Raw genomic sequence first — 19,861 nt, forward strand, 5'->3', positions numbered from 1 at the left:
TTTGGTTGTCTCTGCAAAAGCTGTCAAGTTTGTTGCTGAATTTGAACTCTATGTTCGTTCAGTTTATCAGATTATGCTATCTTATCTTTTGTCGAGGTCTATGCTGGTGGAATATGATGGGGGATGTTGTTGCATTAAATGCTAGTCCTTTTCAAGTTTACTGCTTCCTACATGTTTCGCTCTATTGTATCAAACAGGTTTGGCAATTGGCATATTGGAGTCGTATCCTGATCTTGCTGGCAAACGTAATGAAAAAGGAAAAACTGCTTTACATCTTTTGGCTGCAAAACCAGAGTCCTTCAGGAGTGGTTCTGCCTACACTCTCAAAGATCTTGGGAGGAAGTCCCTCATTCCTCTGCATATACTCCGAACTGTAATCTATTCTTGTAAGTGCTGTATCATTACCCACATGCAAGTTGCAACATAAGACTTTTCCCAGTCTTAGGAGACATTCGAATATCTTTTAAGTACTTCAGTAGGCAAATTGCCAATAATCATAGGCTGAATGTGATGTGGTTTTGAAGTCAATGAAGATCTTATCCCTGACATTGGGAAACCTTGTTAAAAATCATCTAATTTAGTGTTTAATGATTTTGGGATCTATGGAGAAGCAATTTGAACTACCAATTTATCTGCTTGCTGGTTTTTTCGAGGAAGCAGGCTTTAAATGCCCTCAAAATTTTGAAAGAGTCATACTATCAGTTCGTTGTGTTGCTGGCAGGTATTCCGGTCTTGTACAAGGAATTGCCACCTGTGAATAGTGCAGAAGAACCAAGCAATTCAGCTTTCATTCATAAATTGAACAGATCTTCTTCTGCCAATTATATCTTGGGTAAAGCATCATCTTGTATCTACTTCATATGCACTCATGCTAGTGAAGATAGAATATGTTGACAAAATTTTGTTTTCCCAAATTCTTCTTTTGAGAGTTGAAGCATAGTCTTGTGTAGCCTACCTTAGTAGTTACAAGAACGTCTTATTTCCTTTGACTAAATTAGTTTCTTTTTCATGCCTAAACAAGTAAGAATTTTGTTTTCAAGTGCTATGAAGCTTGGCCTGCAAGCTCTGTTCAATTTCCTTTTACTTCACATATCTTTTATTCATCGGCATGTCGTAGAATAAATATAAATAAGCAATCGCAAGTCTAGAAATTCATTTCGGCCAATTTCTTTTTGAAAAAACCCAGAAGATTTGTGCCAAAAGAACAGTTGCTAAGAAGAACAAAAAGCCTAGGACACGTAATGGGTCTTGAAGTACTATTTCTGCATCTCTCTGACGAAATCCGCCCACATTGGAGTTACTCATTAATGGTTTATCCAATTTAATGTATTTGCCCTCTAGGTTTTCCTTGGCTTAAAGAAATTGATGATGCAAGGCAAAGCCATGCAGCTGCAGTAATGCTTGCAGAAAGGTTAATCAGAAGAGAAGATTGGAGCCACTATGTGCATACAGAGGACAAAGATCTTGAAGGCAGCCAGTTCGGGATATCATCAGAAAAGAAAAATAGGTTGCCAGATCCACTAATACAAGCAACGAGGCTGGGCATCATTGAGTTAGTTCAGGAAATCCTCAGTGTCTACCCTGAAGCTGCGTATACCTTCGATGGAACAGGAAGGAATATACTGCAAATTGCAGTGGAGGAGAAAAAATGGTTCTTGTATGACTACTTGATGACTAATGGTACTAACATGGACAGGATGCTAAGTGCTATTGATCACGATGGAAATAGCATTATACATCTCGCAGCACACCTGGAATCCCTTCACAGCACACCCCCTGGTGTTGTTCCGCAAATGATGTGGGAAGTTCTCTGGTTTAAGGTACCAAATTAAATTAATACCAGTATTGCATTGCTTGTTGTATAACTTTTCCGGACTATTTGCAACTTATGATTGATCTTTGGCTCCATAGCGGGTTCAATATGACTCTTATCCATATCTTTGGCAACTACAAAATTCTGATGGGAAGACAGCAAAACAAGTATTCGAGACGAAACATGCAAGCCTACGCGAAAAGGCTGAGAGAACTGTGAGAGAATTGGCCAACACTGTGTTGATTGTGTCTGCCCTCATTGGTACCATAAACTTTGCTGCAATTTTTACTGTACCTGGAGGTTTCGATCAAATGACTGGAGAGCCCATTTTTCTCAAGAACCGGCGCTGGGAATTCGGCTTGTTGATGTTCTACTTAGCAGGAGGGCTGTTCTCCTCTCTGTTCACCATGGGGACTCTGCTTGTGATTTTCTTTTTGCGATTTGAAACTGAGGATTTTTATGTTTCCCTGCCCTGCTACTATGTGATGGACATGATTGCCATCTTCTACTCCGCGGTCTTCACAATCGTAGCATGTTGCCAAGCATTAATAGTACAGAAAGTTGTGATCACTGACTTCAGACCCCTTGTGGTGTTCTTCTTTATCTATGGTCTGGTGGCCCTTGTGCTCATGGAAACATCATATCGGATGTTCGACTATGTGTATTACCTAATTCGATATTCACTTTCTTATAGAGGGCAAGAATCTTAAGCACTGCCCTTGCTTATTCATGTCAATTTCGTGCGGACTGAAAAAGTTTGAGCAAGTTTGTGAAAACTTTTGCTTGTCATCTATTGATTTAGGTGAATTTCCTATAGGGAAAAAACCGAGTGAAGAATGTAACAATAAAAACATGTTCATGAATAAAAGTTGAAATCCAACTCGAATACCACCATAATGAATTTTGATAGTCATCTTGAAAACCAATTAGCAATAAATTGGCTCACTCAAGATCTTACTAACGGAAAAAAAAAACTCAAGATCTTATAAATTCGACTAAAAGTTCTTGGGAAGCCAATGCCTTTGCATCTGTCAAAGGGCAATACGTTTTAAAGATTAGTCTTAAGTTATTCTAAATTTGATAATCAATTTGTGCAGCAGTTCTCAAAGCCTTTAAAGAACGAATTTTCCTTTTAAAATATTTGACAAATCACTTTCTTTAAATAATTTTACAAAAAGAAAAATAGACGCAAACAGGAAAGCTCAGCTCCTTTCTATTGATGTAACTTGCATCAACTGCATTGCAAAGTCAACCGCAAAATGCAAGCAAAAAAAAAAAGAAAAAGAATAAATCACTAGTAACCTCCCGTGACTTTGAAGTGTTTGCACATTATTACACGACTCTCTAATATTTTAAAATATCCATATAATTTCCTGTGATTTTATTTAAAGTGGATATTTAATCATCACTATATAAAAAGCAATAGAGAGTGTAAGTGTAAGCATATTTTGATCTTAGTTTTTGTTATGCCTAAATTATGCTCATGTCTTTTAATTAGAATTATTGCATTTTAATCATGACACTAATAAGAAAAATGAAAAGTTTTAATAAATTACATCTAAAAAATGTTGGTAATTAAAATTAAAACTACCCACTTACAACTATATTCACAAATCATTTTCCTCATCTCCAATTATTGTATGTGTTAAAATTATCTTCAATTATGATATTCTTATGCATGATAATTAAAGCTAACTACTTTATATACATATTGGTTAAGAAGAAAATCGCAATTAATCAGAAGACAAAAGGTTATAAACAATTAATGAGAAAACAAAAGGTTAAATTGATGATTAAATTCACTATATTATGTCATACTGACTAAGAAAACTTCAAAAAAATTATCGATAATTATAAAAAATATAACAAAAAAGGTTCATAACTACTGAAATTGATAAAAATTTGTTGTATCCAAATCATAATGTTTTAGTATGTATTTTGGTCAGGTTTTGTTGTATACACTGGTTTGATAGAACATAGAAAATTTCCTCTTCTTATTGTCACAATCCAAGTAAAATATGCAACAACCTAGTTTAGATATAATAATCTTCCATCTTTAGAGTTCAATAAACTTCTAATTGCTTTGTATAAAATAAACATTTTTTACAACTAGCAATTGCTTAATTTTGTTTATTATATGGTTTCTTAGTCAATATTATACCAAGAACTTAGTTTAAATATGATAATCTTCCAACTTCAGAGTTTTTATAACTGTAAAATGCATAATAAAATTTTAATTGTTTTTGTATACAATAAACATTTTGTACAATTACCAATTGCTTAATTTTGTTCATTATATAGGATCTTAATTTCTATTATGCCAATAATCACAGTTTTACACAAAAATTTAATATATTAAAGGTTTTTTTTTCTTGGAAAAATATATTCACGTGCATAAAGGAAAATACTGCACGTGCTTTGCACGTGAGCATGATAACCCAAATATAATATTTTTGTAGCTACTAAAATTTGTTGTGAAGTTTTTATTATCTAACTCACAACATAATCACGTGAGTATAATAATCCAAATATAATATATTTGTAGCTATTAAAATTAGTTGTGAAATTTTGATTATCTACCTCATAGTATAATTTATGCATGCTTTTCAATTTCTTTAACCAATTTTGGTTGCAAACATTATTCAAATTGAACTCTTTGACCTAAAACTATTAGAACCTTTTTTGAGCTTTTATTGATTAAATTTGGATTGAACTTTATAACAATTGTTAATATTATCATGTTTTACCAAAGGCGTTGTGATTACCCTTAAATTATAAAATTGTACTTTTTTGTATAGTTCAAAATAATGTTGTTGAGAAGAAAATATATGTGCACACATCAAGTACGCATATGAGAAGCAAATCTAATTTGCAAAAGCTACTAAAATTTTAAAAGGGGCTTTAGAATACACCATAAATTGAATTTTTAGATCTTGATCATTTCGATTATTGTACTATGCATCTACTTTCCTACCCCCCTGCCTTCGCAAGCTCATTTATCAGTTGGGGTTGAGATATGTCTTTTTCCAAGTGAAAATAAAATCTATGATGGATTTTCTAGTAAAATTATTAGATATAATTGAAAAACTAAGATTTTTTTTTTTGGCTAACCCCATACACAGGGATGGATGCCAGCCCATATTTTATTTATTATTAAAAACTTGAGTTACACGAGGGGACGAGGCCTTATCTCAAGTATCGACATGATAATGATCCAAAATCATAACATAGACAATCTTCAGCTTCCTAATCAAAGGCATTCCTGGTCATCGAGTCGAGTTTCCCTTGAAGCCAAAGTTGGTAGCATACGTATATGTTCATAAATCCTAATATGCTGTTCGGGATGGGCAACTCCCACATTAGACAATGTGTCTGCAACTTTATTGGTCTCCTTGTAGAGTTTATTTCTACAATAACCTCATTCTTTAAAACTATTCCCAAACTAATGCACTTTCAAAATATATTCCCTTGTTAACCTACTTGTTGCCATGCGGACTTTGAGTATCAAAAGTATTCACATTTCCATCTTATATTAAGAGGTACAATCCACATCAATAGATTTTTAATAACTTTTCAATAGTTCAAATTTTGCTACTTATGTACAATTTTAAAGATAAATACAAATATTTCTCTATCTATTATTGAGTTAATTAGTGTTTCACACATTTGATTGGCTCATATAGCGTGTTAATTTTGAAACTAACACTGACCTAGTTATATTTTCTCTCTCCTATTTTTTTGGAATGTATTCTCTTTTGATAAGTCAAAAAATGCAAGAGAATTTTTTTCAAATTTTCTTTCCCCTTATAGTGGAATTTTTATAATTTACGTAAACTATGACTATTATTTATCTTGAAATGTTTACTCGTACTTCAAACAATTTGAGTTTTTGCAAACTTCTTAAAATTTACAAAGTTAGGAGACTACCATATATAAAATTGCAAGTAATAAGAAAAAAAGAAAGGAACTTGTGATATAATAATCAAGAACAAAGCTAGGGAGGAATAATGGCAGAAAAAAAAAAGTTCTTCGGCAAAATCATTGCAATTTGGAGGCTGATCAACAATTTTAAAACACTAATTATGGATCCACTTTCCTTTTTTAATTTGTTTACGGAATGTCCTTAAGGCACTAAATAAAGAAAAACTCTGTCATATATAAACAAAAGATTTACAAGTTATTTTTTTCCTTTGATGGGGAGTCTACATGGCAATAACTAGATTAATAAGGGAATAAAAACTAACAGAGCATTACTTTGGCATTATTTTTTGAAAAGTAGATTATTTTAGCCAAAAACTCCCTCCTTATAACAATGGGAAAAACAAGAAGAATCCCCCACCAATTGCCAAACCTGCCAAACCTCCGTTTGAATATGCCAAAGACATTGAAAGCGCCGCCGGAGAATCCCAACTAAGACCAACGAATCTGACTGAACACATATATTGTCAAACCCCCTCTGGACACACACTCGAAGACCAATCAAAAGGGCCAAGGTCTCTTGCACGTAAGCTAGAGGTTTTCCCAAAGAAAGTCGAAAAAGCAACTAGAAGGAGCCCAGATGAGTCACGTAGGATCCCACCAACACCACTTACTCCTGCTCCTGAGTTGCCCTTAGAACACCTATTCGTATTAAGCGTCAATACCCCAGCCTTCTTCGCCTTCCAATGAAAATGAACAAATTTGAAGCCAACTACATGTGCTGGTTGAGAAGACCAATCGTATAACTAATGAAACGTTTGTACCCCAATTTTTTCCTTAAAATGAATCTCAGAAATCGCTTTAACTTCCATAAAGATGGCTTGACAAATAGCTGCAGAATGCATCTGTACCCCTTCAAGTACCGCTTTATTCCTAGCCTTCCAAACATACTAGTAGATGAAACTTGGAAGAACTGTAAAAATAAACCGCCTTTTTTTCGGATTTTTGTGAAGAAAACCACCAAGCATCTGTGCGAGCTCACAATAGAGAACCTGTACAAGTTACGCCACACATACCTCCAAAATAACTCAAGACCTCCATCACAATATGCCCCATAGAAAATACATGCTCAATAGATACACAAGACCCATTTAGACAGCAAAAACATTTCCAAGGCAATTGAAAGCCAAGCTTACATAGAGTATCTGCCACAGGCAACCTCCCCATCAATATCCGTAAATAAAAAAGGACACTTTGAGTGGAATTTGAGGATTCCATACCTATGAAAGAACAGCGGAAGTATTGTGGGCTTGACCGTACTTCACGAAAAGCCGATGATAGCGAGAATTTTTCAGATGTTGGCATCCAAATGACCTCTTCTACACGTCCTCCTTCAGGAACCAGTTGTTGTAAGATGGAAGGAATAATATCCTTCCGCAGAGCTTGAGATAGCAACTGTACATCCCACTTCTCACTTGTGATAAAATCCCTAAAGCAAAGATTCGGAATAACTGGTGCTCTGAGAAATAAAGCACCACTACCCAACCAGTTGTCATACCAGAAATGACAAGACCCCTCATGGACCTGCAGTAACACCGACAGCTCCACTTACCGGCTAACATTCCAAATTTGTCTCCAAATTGCCGTAGCATACAGGCTCAAGTTCACTTGACAAGGATGAACATCCCTACAATATTCTGCTCGCATATAAGACGCCCAAAGAGAAGAACCTGTCCAAAAACTCCACCATAATTTACAAGAGAAATCCCTGTATACGTCCCTAAGCCTCTGAAAACCCACTCCTCCCTCCTCAACCGAATAACACAACTGAGATCAACAAATCCAATGAAGCTTCGATTCCTCAGCCATTGACCCCTACAAGAAGTTTGAGCAAACTTTTTCTATAATTTTAAACACAAAGCTAGGTAACACATCAGCTGATAATAAAGCGCACTGGAATAGACGAAAGAACGTGTTTAATCAGAATTATCTCCCCACACGAAGAGAGAAACTTTGATTTCCAAGACAACACTCTACCCAGAATAGATTGGCTCACTTCCCCGAAATATGATGTGTTACACCTTCCAAAATACAAAGGAAAGCCTAAGTACCGAAGTGGAAGGGACTGCCTAGAAAACTTTGTGACACGGCCAATCACCCTTCGTTGGGACGGTGACACCGACGGATGAACCAAATACCCACTATCACCAGAGAAAGACAAAAGGTGGTGCAGGTACTAGTCAAGTGGCTTAATTTGAGCAAAGAGGATGCTACTTGGGAGGATGTCACTGTCATCAACTCACAGTTTCCAAAATTTCTGCTCAATCCTAGTGACTAGGATTCTTTAAGGGGCGGGTATTGTTATAATCATCAAAACGATCATCAGAACAATTGATCACAATAATCAAGCAGAGATGTATTGTATCATTTAGTAGCTGACGTGGCATATCAATAACTGATTTGTTACTTGACAGCTAGTTAGTTACCGTAATAGTTAGAGGCAAGGCGGTTATCATTCTGTTAGAAAACACAGCTACAACAGTAGCATATAAGGACTGTAAAAGGGAATTGTACAGCATCGATTGAATGAATATACAGCTCATTTCTTTCCCCATTCCCTCTGACTCTTTTTCCTTTCTTTCTCTAATTCTTTTGTCCTCTTTCTTCTTCTTTCATAACAATGCAGTTATATTATTGGGTGCATTCATGTATCAAGTATATCTACCTTGTCTTTTGAGCTTTACCATTTGCACGCTTGGAGACTTCGGACAGACAGAATTTTTTTTTTTTAATATTTCTTATAAGGTTTCCAAAGTTCGGCACTGCAGACTGAACATACTTGTAGCGAAAGCCAAGAAATGAGTATCTAAAAATATAAAATTAATATTCCTTGGGGATAAAATCGGGTATTTTCTAATGATAGCACTTACATGACAAACGGTGAATGGTTTTTTACATTACTGAATTAGCTCTTGTTAAAATGTTCTTAAAAATTTCGTTCCCCTTCAAAAGCGTACATCATAAGTACAGATTATCGATGTAAGCAAATGTTCATTCCACCCACAAAATAGTACTACTACTTGAGCGGAGCATTTCGTGGTAACTAAGGAGTGTTTAGTACCTCTATCTTCCATTTATGTACCAACATAGAAGTGGGGAAACTGATGCAACTCTAAAATAAAACATATAATAATTGTACTAGAATAATAACGACATGCATGCACGTTGAGTTGAGGTAGGTCATGGAGATATGGTTGTTTAATAAGAAGAATAACGTGAATAAAAAAGTGGAGGGCCCTTTCTACCAATTGGGGATGGGGAGAGGGTGAGGGAGAAGTAGTAGGTGAAAACTTTTATCGGACTAACGAAGCCATTAGATGATTTGAAGTATCACACAGAAAACCTTTTAGCGGACTAAATAGCTGATAAGTGCAATTGATTTATGCTTTGTTGACCATTTCTCCTCGTTTTCTGCTTCCATGTCCACATTAGCCACCCTCTCTACCGTCTCTTACGTGGTTGCATTTTCCTCTCCTCCCTTCCTCTCACCACCACACTACCTTTAGAGTTCTCAATTCTTTCATAACTTCTTCAAGCAGCGTTCTTCAATAGAGCGATTCATACCTTTTTACCGAAAAACATCTATCTCAATTTTTTTCGAACCTTGAATTGAGATTGACAATTATGCATCGAATCAATCTTTGTATCCAATTTCAAAATTAAGTTGCTTTGTTCTGTAACCAATGAACAATTAGAAGGAATTGAAAGTTTTTCTAGAAAGTGAAAGATCTGGCGTGACTAAATTGAGTATCGATAGTTGCGTGAGGTAGAGTTTTCTTGGCAATGGTTTGTGGATTGTGTGTTGAAACTTCTATAAATCTGATTATAGAATTATATTCAATAGTTTGAACAGATTTCCAACTAGGCTATCCATTTTTCAAAATTCATTGTAGTCTGCCAATTTGTGATTATTTCCAACGAATGGCAAATGACCATAACCACACTACAACAAAAATGGTCTTTCCTGACATATCTATAAGGACACTTGCTGGTTTGTGCCATTATAAAACTTCTATCATGACACTAGTTATCAACTCAATAATATATACTCTAATTTTTTTTATTTTATTTGATATAAAAATAATAATGTACCTTTAGACTCCCTATTATGACACTTACGAAAATGTGAGATACACCAAAAAAAATTAAAACACAAAACGACGTCGTTGGATTTTGGCGGAAGATTCCTTTGCCAAAACACTTAGTGAAGTCTCAAAACTTCATTTTGCCTCCCAGTGAAATTTTGCTTCTTCTTTATCTCTCGCACAAAGTCTTTCTCTCGGCAAACTGTCTCTCAAAACTCTTGGCCAAAATTTTGCTTTCCCACAAAGTTTTTCCTGTTGAATCTCTCCGCAATCAAACTATCCTTGCTTTCCCATTGAAGGGATGTAATTCCATGATAAATTTTTGCCCTAAATTGATTTCTCTCGGTTGCCTAAATTTTTGCCCTCTGCCTCTCTCGGCCACTTTCCTCTCCTCTGCTCCCTACCTCTGCCGTCCCGTCGCCCCTACTCTTTCCCTCTCATCATCAGGTTTAGGTTCGTCAAAACCAGAAAATGGAACAACATGACATTGAAAAGGACGAGTTTGAATTCTCCAAAAACAACGAAGCCCTAATTTTTGGTCCCGCTTCTCAAATCTCGCGGTTTCGCAATGTCGTCGACATCGGCTGCTGCAGCTTCTTCTTCATCCTCAACGGCGTCGTCTCAATTCACCTACACTACCGGCACGTACTTTCCGACTCCGTTTCACCTACAACAGCCGCAAACCTATGTGGCTGCTGCCGCTGCCGCTTCAATTCTGCAATTTCCTGCTCCTCCTCCTGCGGTTCCCCACGTTTATCCTGCTCCCGCTACAATCCCTACCGTGTACTCCCTCCCTCAGTATCAACAGGTACGAACTTTTCTATATCCAATCATTAAGCCACGTTGTTTTTTTATATGAATTTTGGATGGAATATTTTTGGAGAGATTTAGGGCAATGATTTCGGCTCTTTTTCCTCTTCCCCTGACATTTGAATTCCCTTGTCAGCAGCTATGATGAGAAACTATTGATCTTTTTAATTATTGGTAGGAGTCGAGATATGTATACCATTGTTGTCTATGTGAGTGGAGGAACCAGGAAGTCCAATTTTTCGGTAAAATACCCGGTCTGTTCATTTATATATATGGCTTAATTCATTTAGGAAGAACTTCCTAAATTGATTTAGGAAGTTGAATTTAGGCATTAGAAGAACTTTAGGTTAATGTTTTTCTTCTAAAATTATTGACCTTCTTTATTGTTGAGGTGTGATTATTTACTTAAGTTGATATGATAGTGGTGGAGATTTTAGTTTTTAGAAAAGAGGGAGGGGGGCAATGTAGAAGGTGAAGGGGATTTCACAAATTTTAGGGTGCAAAGGTGGGCCAAATAAAATATTGGGGAAACTTGTCGCGTGCACCCAGGGGTTTTGTATGTGTGGGCAGAATTGCAGACTTGCTGAGTATTCATTTTGCTAGCTTCTGATGGGCTTCGTTTCTTTATGAACTAGTAGAGTGGGAACTGAAGTGTGGAAGTAGTATACTCTCACAGCTTCACAGTAGAATGTCTTGTCCTTCAATTTCTATACACCATCGCCTAAGAGAAACGGAAGCAAATGATTTTGAAACTTTCAATGTGTATAAGAGCTAATTATGAGCAGCAGACTTGAGAGTTACTGCAGAAATGAAATGAAATGAAATGAAGGAGTTCTCCTTCATGTTTGTTCTTGGATTACTGGCCAACACATTACTTGAGTAGCTATTGCATGACTACATTTCTGTATCCTAACTGCAGTTTCTTTTTTTCTTTTTTTTTTTTATTCAGACTTTGCATGGGGAGAAGCTGTACCTTAGATTATGCTGCTTTAGGAGGCCCTGAAATCTAAACCAGATATATAGAAAAATTATTGGGACTTTGGGAAGTGTTATATTATCTTGTTCTAACCTTATAACAAGAAGCTGATGCTGCTGCTTGCACGCAAGGAAATTTGCCCGGTGACAACACTGAGGTAGACGTGCTCATTTCAATCCAAAAGGTGGAGTCTAATCATTCGACAGATTTTAGTTGCTACAGCCACTATTCTTTTCCCAAGTTACTAAGTTGATTGCTTCAATTAATTAATTTGTTAGGCATACTAGACTCGTCAGTGAATGTGTCTTCATACTTGAAACATGTTGTCAAAATTTGCTGCTCTAAAACAGTTTACTGCAGTACTTGATCAGCAAAACATCCCATCAAACCAGAAATGAAAGTAAATTTTGGTCCCAGGATCTTGAACTGATTCTTTGTAATGAAGAAGACAAACCATACCGGCCCATTGTTGGGACATCAATCTGCCAATTATCTTCAATTTCAGCATTGAAACAAGAACAGAAAACTAGAAATTCATAAAGGTACGACATGAATTGGAAAAAGGTAATCGAAAAATTGGTCTTTCAATGTCGGATTTCCATTATCTGAGAATACAGAACTATAGTACATTACATTCTACTAAAAGTTACTGAAATTTTGCAGCCAATTTTACAGGGCACATGCTTATTACTTGCAATGATTTTATAAATACAGAGTTTTCATATTCAAACCTACTTTAAGTTAAGCGATATCTAATACTGAAAAAAATGTTAATGTTGATCAAATAGATAATCTTGGATAGCTTATCCAGACGCAGTGGTGTATTAGTATTTTTTTTGGGGCTGACTGTCGCAGTGGTGATATTATTGTGGAAGTTTGGTGACCCAGGGGTTTTGTATGTGTGGGCAAGAGTTCTTTTTTTTTGGGAGGGGGGGTTTATATTTGCATCTTAATTTAGGTATAAGTATAGTTTGAGGAAGAGGAATGATGGCAATATTTAAAGTTAAACCAGTCAGTTCTTAATATCTGAAGTTTTGGTGGACAGGCCCAGCAATTATTTCAGAGGGATGCACAAACAATAACACTTGAAGCGCTAGAGAGTGTGAAAGCTGCGCTTGCAAGTAGTGAGATTGAGCACAAGGCCGAGACTAAGAAGAAAGCAGTACCTCGTAAGGCAGCAGGGCAGGCATGGGAGGATCCTACACTTGCAGATTGGCCAGAGAGTGAGTTTCATGTACTCTACTCCTTGTGTGGTTGCATTCATCATTTTTTATGACAATTTTCGCCTGTCTTAATTCCTTCACTGATCTTGTTTTTGCTAGTATTAATGCCTTCAGTATTACTGTTTGTGTTGTGCAGATGATTCTCGTTTGTTCTGTGGTGATCTTGGTAATGAGGTGAATGATGATGTTCTATCCAAAGCATTTTCAAGATTTCCATCTTTTAACATGGCCAGGGTGAGTTATTTGAACTCGTCCACTTTTTATATGTCTCAACCTTCTCTTGTTCGAATTATCGAAACTTTAATTTGTCTCCTTGTCGTGGTTGCCTTTGGTGAGGTTCTGACCTGATTTTGCATGATCCCTTAATCTGATTTCGAAGAAGTGCTTTGATCTGATGTACGAGTTTAAAACTTTGAACTTGGACAACATCTATGGTTATGTTTGTGTGAAATAAGATTAAATTTTGCTAGCATATGATTCTTTAGCTTAAGGGATGCTTGGTATCGAACACTGTTCTGGCTGATCATACTGGTGCTTCTACCATCATTTTTATAAAAGAGAGAAATTTAAGAATCTCTCATGCCTCTGAGCTCTTGAATCTGTGCACTTTTGTGTCTGCATCCACACTCGTCCCTTTTGTCGTGACAAATGCCCCTTGTAGTTAGTCAAACATAATATATATTATCTGATGTTTAAAGGAGAATGATTAATCTGCTTAGTCATACTGTCTTTTGTTCAGTGCATTACTTGACAGTGTTGGTACTGTGATCACTACTGTATGTAATGTTGCCTGGACGACGAGCTTTAGTTTCAGCTTGTTGACAATGTTGGCTGTTCAGGCACCAGTTAGTGATTGGGAGTACAATGCTACGCTCCCCAAAACTGCTTCAATGATTGATTTGGCTTCAAAAATAATGATGACTTGTTTAGCACTGACTTAAGTGAGGACCAGCTGAGGCAGAGACTTGGACACATGTCCCACACACCTTGTCAAGTAGGAAATTGCAGTACATAGTTATGTCCAATATCTATAATTTTTTCCATCGCATTTGATAGACCAAAGGCTATATTTCTAGCATGACATGATTTCTAGTAGGTTGAATTGCTTGAACGCAAACTATTTCCTGGGGTGTTATTATATTATTATTGTTGCAATTTTTTTCCTATCATTTTCCAATCTCAAATGCTCAAGAATTGGAAAAAAAATTTCTGTTTCCCCAGATCACTGTATACACTTTTCTTCATCCCTTCAATTTCTCGGCTGTTTTCTCTTCTTCTGAAGGATTGGCACTAACCTCTACTAAAGCATAGCCGGACTGCTCCACCTAGAGATGGCTGAAGGAAGTGGAAATGAGGAGACAACTCTTGAGCATACATCAACATGGGCAGTGGTAGTTGTTTGTTTCATCTTGATGAGCCCAAACAATGTACTATATATATACTATACCTCTCGTGGATCGTTGCTAATATTGTACAATTACGTTACCTGACTTTTAGCATTTCTTTCAACTTGTTAGGGATGAGAGTCTTTTTGTTTGTGCACAAGAAAGTCTTTCAAGTTATTGTAAATGAGAATCTTTCGGTACTTTATTGGGATTTTAGTACTTGCTTTGAGCACTTGTTTGCGATTTTAGTACTTGCTATGTTTGTACTTGTTATCGACTTTTAATTCAATGAATTATATTTGAGTATCGACTTCTTCTTTTAAATTGCTATATGCATTCTGCTCTTTGAGATAATTTTACAAGTCCCTTGGGATTCTGGTTGATGGAATGTACAGCAGGGAGGACTAATTGCAGGTTGCTTCCATATAAAAAAAAAACAGGGAAAAAACTCTTGGCAATTAAAAATGTCAGCATAGCTTAACTTCGAAAAACACTAATGACAAATGGGCATGTCGTCCAAAGCAGTGTAAATTCACATGGCTACGTGTCCTTAAAGTCATATATTAAGACAACTAAAGATGCCTTCATAAATTGGATATACTACTGATCCGCTACTGATGTTCTAATGCTATACGGATACTTTCGATTATCACAAAAAAAAGTTTTTGTTGGCAGAGGGAATGCTATAGCAGCATGGTTTTCCTGACACGTTTGAATGTTGCTAAAGATTTGAGGCTATCCCCACATTGGAAGGGACAACACTCGCCCTAGGTGTGAGGATAGATAAAATGTCAGGTTAAATTGTCTATACTGACACTTTTAAATGCCGCTAAAGGCCATTTTTGTTGTAGTGCCAGCCCTGGCATGGCATTGTTCATGTTTGAGCTAGGAAAAGCAAAGGAATTTTAGCACCAAACATCAAGCAAATAAAAAGAAAAATAAAAAAATAGAACTTAAGCTAGACAACTGGTAAATACATCACTTGTAAGTTTTGTTCTTGTTTAAGCCAGGAAAAGCAGAGGAATTTTAACCCCAAAAAAAAAAGCAAAGTAAAAATTAAAAGAAGAAAAAATTAAAATTTATGCCATTTTTCTTTGATTAACTCTAAATTCAACAATAACAATATCAAATCATAATCTTTCATCTACGACAATTCACAAATCTTAATTTAAAGGTTTTCTCTCAACTCACACTTCAAGACTTAACTCAACTCAACTCATTAAATAATAATTTACTAGACTAATAGTATTTATAAATTGCAAAACTTCTCAAAAAACATAATTGTAAACCGAACCTTATTTAAAAATTGATTTAAGATTTCATAAATTACTATGGAACTAAACAAACATGATACTAAAACAAGAAACAAAAAAGAATAAGGAAATAAACAAATAGAATAGCTTAGTCCAATTCCATCATTCTTCCCTTAAACTAATCTCAGCATTATGGTTATTTCCAATTCTATCACGAGTTTGAATCTCCATGAAAAATTCAATCATAGTAAACACAATATCCAATCCCAACTTACGATTAGTCTTCAACTTTATCTTCACATGTGGCAATGGACAAAACTTTTATTTCTTGAACAATATCTTTGCTTGGTCTCTTTTGTCAAAAACAAACTCAAACATGTTCATCCATTCTTAATTGTAAACTCCATAATTTAATTCATCTACATCATTTAGAAAACCTCCCAACACTAGAAAATCATAATTTTCACCACCAATGCTTTTAACATCACTATCCTTTTCCTTTAATTTTTTCACACAAACAACTATGTCAATTTTAGTAGTACCACAATTTTCAATTACAGTTTCAATTTCACCAGTAAATTCACTTTCTTCCTTCAACCACTCATGAAACTTCCTTTTGAGTCACAAATTCTTCATCTTCATGTGCACATATAATTTCTGCAATTTCTTCTCCATCTTCCTCATCAAACAATTTTTTTCCTCTTTTTTGTCATAGGTTTCTTCTTTATTGATAAAATCATCATCACAAATTGCACCAAACGATGTCTGCAACTGAAGATCATCAACCGATTCAAAATCTTCATAAATTTCTTCATCATCTACATACTTGTCTTTGTTAAAATCTACTTTTCAGGTATTACCAAATTTTGGAACATAACCATGATGAGGATCCATATCTACCATAAAGTCAAAAATATCTTGCCAAAAATGTGAAGCAAATGAGAATGATGAATGAGCTTCTTAAAAAGCATCTCAAACATTGATTTTCTCATAATTTGAAAAAACAATATTGTCTTCTTTTTACTTTCTTCTTTTGTCATCGGATTTGCACAATATGCATAAACAATCTGTCCTAAATTGCATTGCCAAAGATATGTTTTCATTGGTTGTCTCCAACGCAGATGACTAGATCAATATTTAATATATAAGAAGTCATCATTCTAAAATTTTCACCATTAACCAAATCTCTATACCATGGATAAATAGGATCAAAAATCAACTTACCCATTTGACAAGAATATTCATCAATCATCTGTCCTTGGTTAAGTTTTTGACTCCATAAACTGTAACCAGTTCAAATTCATTATTGAACTTAATTTTGTCTGATTATTCTTATCCACTCCAAGCACCAAATAAATAGCTATAGTAGAATTTCTTTCAAATATTTACCACAACTAGAACCAATTTTGTGTTTCGATTGTCAACAATAAATCTTCTAATTTTGTGCCCCAATTTCACGAACAAATCTTAAGATCAAAGTTTAAAGTTTGATACCACTGGTTTGCACATAAAAAAAAAAAATTTGTGCATAGCAGAAGTTGTTTTAACACATAAAAATATGTAGAAAGAAGAGAAAAATAAACATAGAAACAAATACTCAATAATTTTGTTAATTCAAAACTCAACAATAACAATATCAAGTTGTTATCTTTTGCTTCCGACAGTTCACAATCTCAACTTAAAGGTTTTTCCTCAATTCATTCTTCAAAACTCAATTCGACTCGACTCAATTCTTCAAGTAATAATCTACCATACTAATAGTATTTATAGATTGCAAAACCTCCAAAAAAAGTACACTTGTAAATTGAAACTTATTTGAAAATTGACTTGAAATTTCCTATATTGATATGAAACTAAATATACAGACACCAAAACAAGAAACTAAAGGGATTAGAAAATAAACAAATATAATAGTTTAGTTTAATTCCATCATTTGTAGTTGGATTAACAAAACATTCACACCTGTTCATACTTATTCATTGCAAACTTATTAATGGGCTGCCTTAGCAAAGGGCCTCTCAATTGATTTTTTGGACTGGCTTCTTGACAAGTAGATATTTTACGTGTTTTTAGTGTGTTTTATTAGTTAGTTTTAGTATATTTTAACTACTTTTATAGCTAATGAACTAGGGTTTTAGTGAAAATATGCATTTTGTGGTTTAAAGTGTGAAAATTGCATTTCTATGGATTTTAATGGTGAAAACTTCATGTTTTGTAGGTTTAATGATTCAATCATAAAAAATGGAGTGATTGGAGAAGAGAATTGGATGATTATTGATGATTTGAAGAGGTTTAGAGAAGACATGAAGTGCAAAACAATCAAAGGAAGAAAAGCAAATTTCACAGCTTTGACACCTTATGGTATTTTGGCAATATCTTAAGCTACAATGATCGAATTGAAGTGACTCTTGAACCATTTTGAAGCTAAGAGAAAGATCTACATTTGGTATGAAGACATCAAAGTCCAGTTCAGTTGTTTTTCTTATCAAAAAGTTGAAATACAGAAGCGCAAACTCTGTTGCCGTAAGCTGAAACAGAGCTCTAACCAGTCGATGGTATTTTGATCATATGCCAGTCCACAGAGCTCTAAATGGGATGATTCTTAAGGCATTGGAAAGCTAACTTAAAGGGATAGAACTTTTATGTTTTGCATAAGAGTTAGTTCGGTCTCCATCATCGAGAAAATAGCAGATGAATCAGTGCTGACAGGTGTCGAGCCTGTGCAATAATAATAATAATAACCTAAATACCACTACAAGCAGTCAATAATTAATCCTAGGTACTGGAGCAGGGACTCTAGGTGTGCAATGGATTACTTGATTCACCCTATTCCCGAAGAGTTTGCTTAATCCGATATACCAGAATTAATTAGTTGACAAATTTTACTAAATAGTAGACAGTGGCAAGTAGGGTCGTCTCCTCAGGGACTGGGAATATTTGTCTCTTTGAGATTCCAATTGGTAAAGGGGGATTTTATCAGAATGCAACTAAAAACAATTAAACAATTCAACTAAAAATAAAAAATTAACTAGCACGAATACAGGCAGGAATTAAATCAAGGATAGATAAATTCTAGTCAAGAATACAACTACTCAGACACATTCCACTTACCCGATCATTGATGCAAGGGAGCTCCACTTAATTTATTAATAGGCTAGTTATAGTCGCCGGCGGGCTCTAACGACCAATTTTTCCTTAATTTATTGATAACCAAGGTATGACCATTGATTACCCCTAATCAGAAAATACTCCTAGGTACGACCGTAGGAATTAATTTCCCAATTGCATTAATAACTAGAAAAACCTAACCCCAATCAATAACGCGCTACGAGGGTTATTTAAATTAGATTGCATGTTCCCCTAGTGTGTAAACATGCCAGTTGCCACTAATATTAATCAATCAAACAATTACGGATTTAATTGACTAATTTGGCAAGAGATTAACAAGTTGCATTGAACATCGGGCCCTTGACATCCAATTAACGAAATAATCCCACAACAATTCAAATAGACAACGTGTAAATATTAACAAATTAAGGAACGCGTGAAAACTAATTAGATCTCACAGATATTCTGGACTACGCCGTCGAGCTGATACCTGACTAGATGAAGAGCTTAGCCACGCCGCATAATTAAATCACCACGCGAATTAATTGAGTGCAAAGGCATTCCGCTTTTTACTAGAAAGCAAGAGTAAAAGGTATTTTTTCCGTTGGGAAGTATTGTCGAACACCTGGAATGCGTTCAAAGAGAAAGAAAGGAAAACTAAAACTAAAACTATGCTAAACTCTCCATCCCCATCTCCTGTACGAGTGTCCCCTTAAAAGGCCAAAAGAAAGATGACTAATGCTATCTCCAGTGGTCCCCACGAATTAGGAGTCAAAGAGCCAAAGAATTGGAGCTCTACCGAATTCCCCCTTTTCAAGCCTCTGTACCTTTTTTCTTTTCAGAGCCCAAGTGACTAAATGCCTTTCACTAGCTTCGTGGTCCCCACTGAAATTGAAAGCCCAAAAAGGAATACAAAAGATGCGGCTCAATTTCTTTCTTGTTTCCTCGACTCCTAGGACTCTCATAGCCCTCTCTTCATCAGCTCAATCCGTTTGTTTGCTCTCTTGTGGGCCACGTTGAGGGAGCTTTGCAGAAGACTTCCACTTGTGAAGTACTTTGCTTCAGAAAGTCCCTCATTTTTTGTAGTTTTCTGCTCCATTCCCTGAAATTAAGTCCAGATACCAAATATAAGTAGATATCAACAATTAACACAAAATTTAACAGGGATAAAAGGGGAAATTAATAATAAAATTACTAACAAATAATACGCTATCAATTCCCCCCACACCT

At 35.4% G+C, this 19,861-nt stretch overlaps 2 protein-coding genes across 2 annotated transcripts; both read left to right on the plus strand.

The window, feature by feature from the left end:
- The first annotated feature begins 1,752 nt into the window (after window positions 1–1,752).
- LOC113751648 lies at window positions 1,753–2,527 on the plus strand. Its single transcript, XM_027295734.1, has 2 exons — window positions 1,753–1,820; window positions 1,912–2,527. The coding sequence occupies exons 1-2, from the start codon at window positions 1,794–1,796 to the stop codon at window positions 2,521–2,523; spliced, it is 639 nt and encodes a 212-aa protein (XP_027151535.1). The 5' UTR covers window positions 1,753–1,793; the 3' UTR covers window positions 2,524–2,527.
- Window positions 2,528–10,444: 7,917 nt separating this feature from the next.
- On the plus strand, window positions 10,445–14,314 carry LOC113752360 (RNA-binding protein 42-like). Its single transcript, XM_027296477.1, has 4 exons — window positions 10,445–10,684; window positions 12,708–12,885; window positions 13,022–13,119; window positions 14,107–14,314. The coding sequence occupies exons 1-4, from the start codon at window positions 10,445–10,447 to the stop codon at window positions 14,194–14,196; spliced, it is 606 nt and encodes a 201-aa protein (XP_027152278.1). The 3' UTR covers window positions 14,197–14,314.
- The last annotated feature ends 5,547 nt before the right edge of the window (window positions 14,315–19,861 follow it).

Source organism: Coffea eugenioides, chromosome 11, assembly GCF_003713205.1.
Source record: "Coffea eugenioides isolate CCC68of chromosome 11, Ceug_1.0, whole genome shotgun sequence".
Classification (NCBI taxonomy): domain Eukaryota; kingdom Viridiplantae; phylum Streptophyta; class Magnoliopsida; order Gentianales; family Rubiaceae; genus Coffea; species Coffea eugenioides.

Coding starts and splice junctions, on each gene's coding strand:
- LOC113751648 (XM_027295734.1), top strand. CDS start 1,794: ATGATGTGGGAAGTTCTCTGGTTTAAG. Junction 1,821..1,911: donor GGGAAGTTCTCTGGTTTAAG/GTACCAAATTAA, acceptor TTGGCTCCATAG/CGGGTTCAATATGACTCTTA.
- LOC113752360 (XM_027296477.1), top strand. CDS start 10,445: ATGTCGTCGACATCGGCTGCTGCAGCTTCTTCTTCATCCTCAACGGCG. Junction 10,685..12,707: donor CCCTCCCTCAGTATCAACAG/GTACGAACTTTT, acceptor TTTGGTGGACAG/GCCCAGCAATTATTTCAGAG. Junction 13,120..14,106: donor CATCTTTTAACATGGCCAGG/GTGAGTTATTTG, acceptor CTGTTTCCCCAG/ATCACTGTATACACTTTTCT.